The 10,105-nt window shown below is 53.3% G+C and overlaps 1 protein-coding gene across 2 annotated transcripts; it reads right to left on the reverse strand.

The window, feature by feature from the left end:
- Positions 1-1,764: 1,764 nt before the first annotated feature.
- LOC108445318 (translation initiation factor IF-2-like) lies at positions 1,765-9,957 on the reverse strand. Of its 2 annotated transcripts, none has more exons than XM_017728716.1 (4): positions 9,632-9,957; positions 6,731-7,003; positions 5,671-5,765; positions 1,765-2,610 (listed from the first exon to the last, which is right to left on the reverse strand). In XM_017728716.1, exons 1-4 carry the CDS (start codon positions 9,711-9,713, stop codon positions 2,527-2,529), a joined length of 534 nt encoding a protein of 177 aa, XP_017584205.1. In that variant the 5' UTR covers positions 9,714-9,957; the 3' UTR covers positions 1,765-2,526. The 2 variants fall into 2 exon arrangements, with proteins under 2 accessions (XP_017584205.1, XP_017584204.1); XM_017728715.1 differs by lacking the exon at positions 9,632-9,957 and adding an exon at positions 8,718-8,889.
- Positions 9,958-10,105: the final 148 nt, after the last annotated feature.

Consider the following 10,105-nt stretch of genomic DNA (forward strand, 5'->3'; position numbering starts at 1 on the left):
CCTCCCTTCCTTCCTTCCTTCCTTCCTTCCTTCCTTCCTTCCTTCCTTCTTTCCTTCCTTCCTTCCCTCCCTCCCTGCCTCCCTTTTCTCTTTTCCCTGTACATTTTCTTGTGTTATTTTTGTTCTTTCCATAGATGAGGCCAACCCAAACAGCTCCAACCCTGCTCTCCATTGCAACTAAATTGTTCTAAACCAAATCCTACACACCCATATGTTTATATTGATATATCTTTATATATTTATATGTTTATAAACACAGGTCATGCAGTGTCACTCTAATTCACCCCAAGGGTTCCATCAACAACACCCCGCGTTACCCTTGATTTGGGGTGGTTGGAATGTTTTATTCGTGCCAGGGCCAGGATCACTCTGAGAATCCAGAGGTTTCCCTATGGGATAACGGCACCTGGAGGGTTGGACAAGGGACAAGAGACAGAAAGGTGACAGAAACCTCTGGCAGAAGGTCCTGGCAGCTGGAGAGGTGCCTGATCTTCGCTGCTCCCCACCACTCCAATTCTCCTCTTGGTCTGACCTGGGCACATCAGACCCCCTGAGGTTTTCTGGGGTAACCCAGACCTTCGGGAGGTTTTCTCCCTGAGAAAGCCCAGCTGACCCTCAGGGAGGGTTAATGGGGAGAAGAACACTGACCCTCAGAGGGTCAATCACTGCCTGGTCCTGACCCTCCTGAGAATCGTGGTTGTTCCTCTGCAAGGCTCAGAGCAAATCCAGCTCTTCCCCCAAACCCAGAGCAAATCCAACTTTCCCCTAAACCCAGAGCAAATCCAGCTCTTCCCTAAAACCCAGAGCAAATCCAGCTCTTCCCAAACCCAGAGCAAATCCAACTCTTCCTTAAGCCCAGAGGAAATCCAACTTTCCCCCAAACCCAGAGCAAATCCAACTCTTCCCTAAATTCCCTGAGCTGGCCAGGCAATGCTGGGATCCCCTGGATGTGGGGCAGTGCTCAGCGAGGTCCAGCACTGGTGTTGGGGTTTCTGGTGTGACCCAGACCTGCTGTGAGGTCTCCTCTGGGACAAAGCCCAGCTGACCTTCAGGGAGGGTCCATGGGGAGCAGGACACTGACCCTCAGGGGGTCCCTGAGGGTGGTACTGCTGAGGGTCACTCAGTGGTCACTGTCCCTGGTGACCAATGGTCATTTTTCTCCTCCCGCTCTGAGCTGGGCTCTGACAATTCCTGACCCCGCCAGGGTGGAATTGCAATTCCTGCAGAAGGACAGAAACCTGGCAGAGGGCAGGCGGTGCTGCCCACAGAGCAGCGGAAAAAGAGGGAAAATCAGAATTCCTGGAGTGAAAAGCTGAGATTTCCACAAGGTCCTTGGGCACTGGGGGTGGTCTCACACTCCCCTTCCAACCCTCACCAGTGCCAGAGCCCCCGGGAGCTGGGGCTGACCAGTTTGGCCAGTCCCAAGTGGGGAGGGCACTGGGTTTACAGGGAAGGCTCCCAGATCATCCCAGGATTTGGGGTTTGCATTCATCACTCTGCCCTTCCACTTTCACAGGAGTCACCGATGCCAGCGTTCCACCCTGGAGCCGCCAGGGCAGACAAGGAGTTGGGAATTGATGGACTTCTCCTGTTTTTTTAATAACTGCTCTGTCCTGGGCTGAGTTTTCCCTTTTTATGGGATCGGATCGAGCTGTGGGGGACCAAAACCACTTTAAACTGTCCCCAAAAGAACCTCCTGTGTTATCAATTTAATAATAACTGCTGATTTGTCTTGTGAGCAACTTGTTGGGCGAATAAATATGACTGGGATTATCCAAACCAGATTTATTTCGTGTGCTGCCAGTTTGATTTTTTTGCTGAGTTGATTTTGTCTTTTTTTTTTTTTTTACTGGAAAAGAAGAATGGTGTGGGAAAAGCTTTTATTCTTTCCTTAAATGTACATTTATCTTATGTACAAATTTGTCTCAACGAACTGAAAATCAGGGAATTGAACCGAATGAAGCCTGGGAGTTGGTACGGGCATTAACGAACATTTGGAATCATCCAAATGAAGGGATTTGTATCAGTTCTGCCTCGGAGGGCTTCAGATTTGTGATGATTTGTTTGAATTTTTCAGGGCTATGAACAGGGGAATGAAATAACCTTGACAAAACACGAGAAAATGTCCCCTGGGGCTGTCCCAGGGCAGGGGGAGGGACAGGACTGGGAAGGGAACAGGGATGAAAAACAGGGAATTCTCTTCCCAGCTCCCACCCAACCCCTCCTGAACCATTTACAGACTGTGCCTCTGTGCTGGAAATGATTTAACTTCCCTAACAACTTTCCTAATTAATTGTTTTAATTAACTTCTCTAATTAATGGCTTTAATTAACCACAAGCAGTGCCACGTTCCACCGCAGCCAGCACTTAGCAAGGTTTGTCACCGGCTGCTATTTTGGGAACCCGGTTTGGGAAAATCGCTGAAACTTTTGAGTTTTGCTGAACCAACCTTGATCCTTCTCTCAATAAACAAAGCCTGGGAGAGGGAGATGTTTTTGCTGGAATTGGACGTGAGGAATGCAGGATTTACAGAGCACAAGGACATTCTGCAGGAGCCAGAGATAAAGAAGAGACACAGGCAGTCCACGGCTGAACCGAAACTCTCCCTATCTGGGAAAAATGCAACAAAGAGACTGAGAGTGGGGACTAAACCAGCATGAGGAGAGAGAAATCAATAACCAATAGGGGACAGAACGCTAATTAATGCCAGTTCTGTAATTTATAGCCCATGGGCACGGATTTCTTCGTTCGCTAAAATGTAGAAATAGTGAAAAGTTTTGGAAGTGGGGGGCGGGGGAGTTTGGGGAGTGACTGAAGCAGCGCCGTTTTCTAGGACTAAAAATAGTGCTAGAGTTTGATTTATCCTGCGTTTTTTGGCAGCAGGAGCAGGTGAGCCCATAGAAACCTGGAGTACCTTGGCAGCTGGGAGCTGTTATCCAGGACATGCTGGGTTATCCCAACCAGGGGTACTGAGGCTACACCCGATGGGCCTCGGGGACGGGGCTGTCCTGGGCCATTCCCATCACCCAGGGCCTGGAATTCCAGGGAAAAGGCACAGGAAGCTCCCTGAAGTGACCTGGATCCCTGACGAGCCAAATATTCCACAAGGAACAGTTTGGGCATGTCTGGGTGGGAAAATGCCTTCCCAGCTGCCCACATCTGGTAGGGCTGGACCCACCGGAGTGCTGGGGTTCCCACCAGGTGTCCTGGGAGGGTCTGCGACTTTATTTGACCTCAGTGCGGAACAGAAGGCGCAGGGAAAGGGATGGATCCCAATGGTGAGCGGGGGAAAGGAGGGTTAAGTGAATTACTGAAGGGGCCGCACACAGCTTGGATTTGTCACATCTGCCGATCAGAAAAAGGGAGGACACAAAGCTATTGATAAGGGCAAGCAGCCGTGACCGAAAGATCCCACTTTGGACCCAGAAACCAGCTCAACCCAGCCCTGGGGTTTGAACTTGGGCCAGGGATTCAGGGAACAAGCACAAGGTGAAAAGTTTAACCTGAGGAAGACTCCCGACTTCATCTGAGGACTCCTTACTTCACCCCAGAGACTCCTGCACGAGCCCAACGCGGATGGAAATGACTTTGGGCTCATTAAAATAGGAAGCGGGGCTAGGCGGGGCTGGGTAATGAATATGCATAGGCTCGTGGGGGAGTTTAATGAATATGCAGCTCGTGACCCGACACAGACCGAGCCGAGGGGGGCATTTAGTGGGGCAATCCACACCCACGTGTGCCCCAGCGCTGGAATAAACACACCCACGGCACCGCTTAACCCAGCAGAGGAGTCTTTTCCACGTATCAGGGGGCTGTGCATGGAATCCAACTCTCCCCTAAACCCAGAGTAAATCCAGCTCTTCCCAAACCCACAGCAAATCCAGCTCTTCCCAAACCCAGAGCAAATCCAACTTTCCCCTAAACCCAGAGCAAATCCAGCTCTTCCCAAACCCAGAGCAAATCCAGCTCTTCCCTAAACCCAGAGCAAATCCAGCTCTTCCCAAACCCAGAGCAAATCCAACTCTCCCCTAAACCCAGAGCAAATCCAGCTCTTCCCAAACCCACAGCAAATCCAGCTCTTCCCAAACCCACAGCAAATCCAGCTCTTCCCAAACCCACAGCAAATCCAGCTCTTCCCAAACCCACAGCAAATCCAGCTCTTCCCAAACCCACAGCAAATCCAGCTCTTCCCAAACCCACAGCAAATCCAGCTCTTCCCAAACCCACAGCAAATCCAGCTCTTCCCAAACCCACAGCAAATCCAGCTCTTCCCAAACCCACAGCAAATCCAGCTCTTCCCAAACCCACAGCAAATCCAGCTCTTCCCAAACCCACAGCAAATCCAGCTCTTCCCAAACCCACAGCAAATCCAGCTCTTCCCAAACCCACAGCAAATCCAGCTCTTCCCAAACCCACAGCAAATCCAGCTCTTCCCAAACCCACAGCAAATCCAGCTCTTCCCAAACCCACAGCAAATCCAGCTCTTCCCAAACCCACAGCAAATCCAGCTCTTCCCAAACCCACAGCAAATCCAGCTCTTCCCAAACCCACAGCAAATCCAGCTCTTCCCAAACCCACAGCAAATCCAGCTCTTCCCAAACCCACAGCAAATCCAGCTCTTCCCAAACCCACAGCAAATCCAGCTCTTCCCAAACCCACAGCAAATCCAGCTCTTCCCAAACCCACAGCAAATCCAGCTCTTCCCAAACCCACAGCAAATCCAGCTCTTCCCAAACCCACAGCAAATCCAGCTCTTCCCAAACCCACAGCAAATCCAGCTCTTCCCAAACCCACAGCAAATCCAGCTCTTCCCAAACCCACAGCAAATCCAGCTCTTCCCAAACCCACAGCAAATCCAGCTCTTCCCAAACCCACAGCAAATCCAGCTCTTCCCAAACCCACAGCAAATCCAGCTCTTCCCAAACCCACAGCAAATCCAGCTCTTCCCAAACCCACAGCAAATCCAGCTCTTCCCAAACCCACAGCAAATCCAGCTCTTCCCAAACCCACAGCAAATCCAGCTCTTCCCAAACCCACAGCAAATCCAGCTCTTCCCAAACCCACAGCAAATCCAGCTCTTCCCAAACCCACAGCAAATCCAGCTCTTCCCAAACCCACAGCAAATCCAGCTCTTCCCAAACCCACAGCAAATCCAGCTCTTCCCAAACCCACAGCAAATCCAGCTCTTCCCAAACCCACAGCAAATCCAGCTCTTCCCAAACCCACAGCAAATCCAGCTCTTCCCAAACCCACAGCAAATCCAGCTCTTCCCAAACCCACAGCAAATCCAGCTCTTCCCAAACCCACAGCAAATCCAGCTCTTCCCAAACCCACAGCAAATCCAGCTCTTCCCAAACCCACAGCAAATCCAGCTCTTCCCAAACCCACAGCAAATCCAGCTCTTCCCAAACCCACAGCAAATCCAGCTCTTCCCAAACCCACAGCAAATCCAGCTCTTCCCATCCCCACATCCACAGCACCCCAAACCTGCAGCACCCCACAGCAGGGCCAGCACCCCACACCTGCAGGACCAGAGTGCCCCTCCAGCCCCACAGGTGTGGCCCAGGGCCAGGTGAGCCCCCCGAATTCCCTACAGGAGTTTCAGCCCCTCCCAGGGCACAAACTGGGGTCCCACCCCCGGCCCGGTTTTGGGGGGCAGGGTGGCCGTACCTGCTCGTTGACGGTCAGCAGGGCCTCCTGGGGCTGCCCCGGGCACAGCTCCATGGTGACCTGGCACAGGTGGGGAGGGTCACACCTGCCACATGCTGCAAGAGGGGACAAGGAGGAGCTGTCACCACCTGGGCGAGAGCCTGGGGGTGCCCGGGGGGATTTGGGGTTCCTCTCACCCCTCTGAAACCCCTTTGAAACTCTAAAAACCAGGTATGGGCCAGGTGAAGCCACCTCGCTGGAGCCCAAAGTGGGTCCCCAGATCTCCAGGTGACCCCTGGCTGCCCCCACAAGTCCCTGGTGCTTCCCGAGGAGGCCCAGATTGTTGGGGACGCTTCCTGGAGCAGGTGACAGCAGTCGCTGGGGGGGGGCCCTGTGTCCTGCTGGAGTCACCCCCAGGTGGGACACACCCACCCCAGGGAGCCACAGGGAGCCGGGAGGAGCCTCCCGAGGGACATCCCAAAGTCCTGGGGCAGCTTTTTTCCTACACCTGAGGCTGGAAAAGGTGGGAAAGTTTCCGCTCCTGCCCCTTCCAGGTGGGGTCTCCACCCCTTCCCCTGCACCTGTGAGACAGGGGGGCTGTGGTGGAGGGGATGGCTGAGGCCACGCTGGGACCCCAAACGGGAAGGGGAAAGGGGGAATGGGAAGGGGAAAGGGAAAGGGAAGGGATCAATGGGATGGGATGGGATCAATGGGATGGGATGGGATCAGTGGGATGGGATGGGATGGGATGGGATGGGATGGGATCAATGAGATGGGATGGGATTAATGGGATGGAATCAATGGGATGGGATCAATGAGATGGGATGGGATGGGATCAATGGGTTTGCTGGGGTGGGATGGGATGGGATTAATGGGATTGATGGGATTGATGGGATCAATGGTGGGATGGGATGTGATGGAATCAATGGGATGGGATCAATGAGATGGGATGGGATGGGATCAATGGGATTGATGGGATGGGATGGGATGGGATTAATGGGATTGATGGGATTGATGGGATCAATGGGATGGGATGGGTGTCAGAGACTGATTCTGGGATTCTGGGGTGCCGGCTACTCACCCACGGTTTGCTCCGGGGTGAGGGACCCTCCCGGCCGGACACGGGGCTGGATGTGGGTGCTGCCCCCCGGGATGGGCTGATGGGCCCCGGCTCTCTGGGTTTCGGGGCTCCCAGGTGTCAGGGCTCCGGCTCTCTGGTGTCCTGGGTCTCTGCAATTCTGTGCTCCGGCTCTCCGGGTTTCGGGGTGTCTGGGCTCTCCGGGGTTCTGCCTCTCCTGGTTTTGGGGCTCCAGCTCCCTGGGCTCCTCTGAGTTTTGGGGTCTCTGGGTTTGGCCTGCAGGGACACAAAACCCAGAGCTGTTCCCGTGCTGAGCTCTGGCTGCTCCTGCACTCCCTGAAAACACGAGGAGCCCCAGGATCCCCCACATCCTCCCTTCCTGCTCCCAAAGGATGGAGGAGTTTTGGGAAAAGGCGACTCGGTCAGGAGAAAGGGGAAACGTAATGGATGTGTGGGATTTTCTGGGACTCTGGGGACACAGGAGCACAGAACCTCCCCGTTATCCATCCCCACCCATCCCAGACCAAGCTAAGCAGCCAAACTGGATTTATTCCGGCTGAACCGGAGCAGCAAAAGGCTGAGGAGGGCACGAGATGCCCAAAATCCTTGGATTTCTCTCCCTGCTGCTGGTGGGAGGAGACTCAAATAACCCGGGGGAGGGGGGAGAGACTAATTAATGAGACAATTAATCAGACATTTGTAATTCCAGGCTGGATGTAGGTGGGCATCCAGCTCCGGATTTGGGAGCGGGATCCTTTCCCTATCACGGATCCCGTTTCTCACACTTCTTCTGGGGTATTTTTTGGCATTTAATGCGACAGATAATTTATCCAGATGGTGGCGAGGGCAGGCAGGGAGGAGCGGCCACGGAGCAACAGATGGAGGGAAGGCAAGGAAATGCACAAAATAATAATAAAAATATTAAAAAATAAAGAAAGTGGGGGGGGGAAAAGGGAAGAGAAGGATGTTTAGGATGCTCCCAGTCTCCCTGTGGATCTAATTTCCATGTTAATTAAGCATTGGTGAGGCAGAGATGGATCCAAAGATGGTGGAAAATGGAGTTTGTCCAGGTGAGAAACCCCAGGGATGAGCTAAACCTGAGCAGGGGAGACTTTGGACTCACAAACTCCTTGCTGCTGTTATCTCAGATTCATTCCTGGAGGGAATAATTCCCCCCAAATCCTTCCTTCCCTCTGAATTTGATGTCTTTTATGGCTTTGTGGCATTTACAGATGGAGAAACTGAGGCGGGGGATGAGATGTTGCCCCCAAAATACCCCAAATCCATCCAGATTCACACCTGGAAACCCCCTGGGGCAGCCAAATTCCAAAGGAAAATCTGGGAAAACTCATTTACCGCCCCAAAATCTTCCAAATCCGGGGAAAAGGGGCAGCCCAGAAAAAGGGGAGTTTGGGGGGGATTTGATTGAGCAAAAGGAGGGGCTGTTGTTGAGCCGGGTGTGTGGCTGTGGGGTGCCAGCGCCCTGACCCCCAAATCCAGGGAATAATAATAATAATAATATCCTTTAATCACTCCGTCAGAGAGGAAATACCCTGAGGAGGGGCCCAAAAACTGCTGGAAACCAAGGAAAACCCCAAACCAGTTGGCCAAAGGTTTCCTGCCAGCTCAGCAGCTTAACTGCAACGCTCCGAAAATCCTTTTTGCACCACTATAAAGGAACGATTTTCCCCGGTTTTGCCACGTTTTTCCCAAACTGGAAGATGCAGGGAGCATCTGGGCCACGCGGCCTTGGTGGAATTCCTCAATCCCTGATTTCCTTCCCACTTTCACGGGCGTTTTGGGGACAAAATCCTGATCCCAAATCAGCGGCGTTGGGGTCCCCCTGGCTCTGCTGCCTGTGGGGAATGTGCCCCCCCAGTGCTGGGAGCAGTGGGAGCACTTTGTGGTGACTTCCCAGGAATTTTTATTCCCAGGACTACAATCTCCTGCCAAGGCCAGAAGTGGAGTTTGGCCCTCCCCAAAATCGAACCTGGAGCATCGATCCCGTGTCCTGAAGTGCCCCCGTGGGCACAGGACACCCTGGAGGGGCAGCACGGGGGTCTGGGGGGCACGGGACCCACCCCGCGCCTATATCCCATGGGATGGGATCGATGGGATGGGATGGGATCAGTGGGATGGGATGGGATGGGATGGGATCAATGGGATGGGATGGGATCAATGAGATGGGATCAATGGGATGGAATCAATGGGATGGGATCAATGAGATGGGATGCGATCAATGGGATTGATGGGATGGGACGGGATGGGATGGGATCAGTGGGATGGGATGGGATTAATGGGATTGATGGGATTGATGGGATTAATGGGATGGGATGGGATGGGATGGGATGGGTGTCAGAGACTGAAAACAGTTCATGCCTCAAACACTGGAAGTTTTGTTCATGACAAAGAAGCTGCAACCGAAGAAGCCTCCCTGAAGGGTGGGAGTTGAACCGAAAGCCAAACTGCTGATTAGATAAAGGGAAACCCATTGTTCAGTCACCTCGGGCTGAGGGAAAGGTGTGCACCCACCAAAGGCCAAAGGCACACGGTGAGTTTGGGGTGGGGGAGAGCAGAGCTCACAGGAGCCGGGTTTACACAGACTCCCCCCAGCCGAGGGGGGCGAGGAGGTTTCGGGTCCTCCGTTACACAACCCCAAACCGGCCCGGCTGTGGCACCCCCAACCCCACAGGCCACATCCACGGGACTTCACGTCAGAGACAGCCCAGGGGGAGGCACAACCCACCAGAGACCCCCCAAAGGGCTCCCCAGAGGCCCCACAGGACTGTCCATGATGCTCCAGACCCAGAGCCTGCTGTGAGCACGGCCCCCTCCCCCAGGGGGACCTGCCTGGCCATCGCCACCCGGCTCAGGGGTGTACCCACAACCCCTGGGATCCTACACCTTCTGGGGGGACCTTCACCACCAAGAAGAGCAGCTGGAGAGCACCAACGGGACATCCTTGGGACCCACGGAGTGGTGACATTTTCCTTATTCAGTCCCTGTCACTCTTTCTGTCCCCCTCACCTATTTTCTACTTCTTTCTTTCTTTCTCTCTCTCTCTCTCATTTAGCATCAAATAAAACCCTTACTATTGTCACTGGCAAATGGTCTCGTCTGCACCTTAATTTGGGCATTTCTAAGAATAATAATTGGATCATAACAGATGGGATGGGATGGGATCAGTGGGATCAATGGGATGGGATCAGTGGGATCAATGGGATCAATGGGATGGGATGGGATGGGATCAGTGGGATGGGATCAGTGGGATCAATGGGATCAATGGGATGGGATGGGATGGGATCAGTGGGATGGGATCAGTGGGATCAGTGGGATCAATGGGATGGGATGGGATCAGTGGGATCAATGGGATGGGAT

This window comes from Corvus brachyrhynchos, unplaced genomic scaffold (assembly GCF_000691975.1).
Source record: "Corvus brachyrhynchos isolate BGI_N302 unplaced genomic scaffold, ASM69197v1 scaffold193, whole genome shotgun sequence".
Lineage (NCBI taxonomy): Eukaryota > Metazoa > Chordata > Aves > Passeriformes > Corvidae > Corvus > Corvus brachyrhynchos.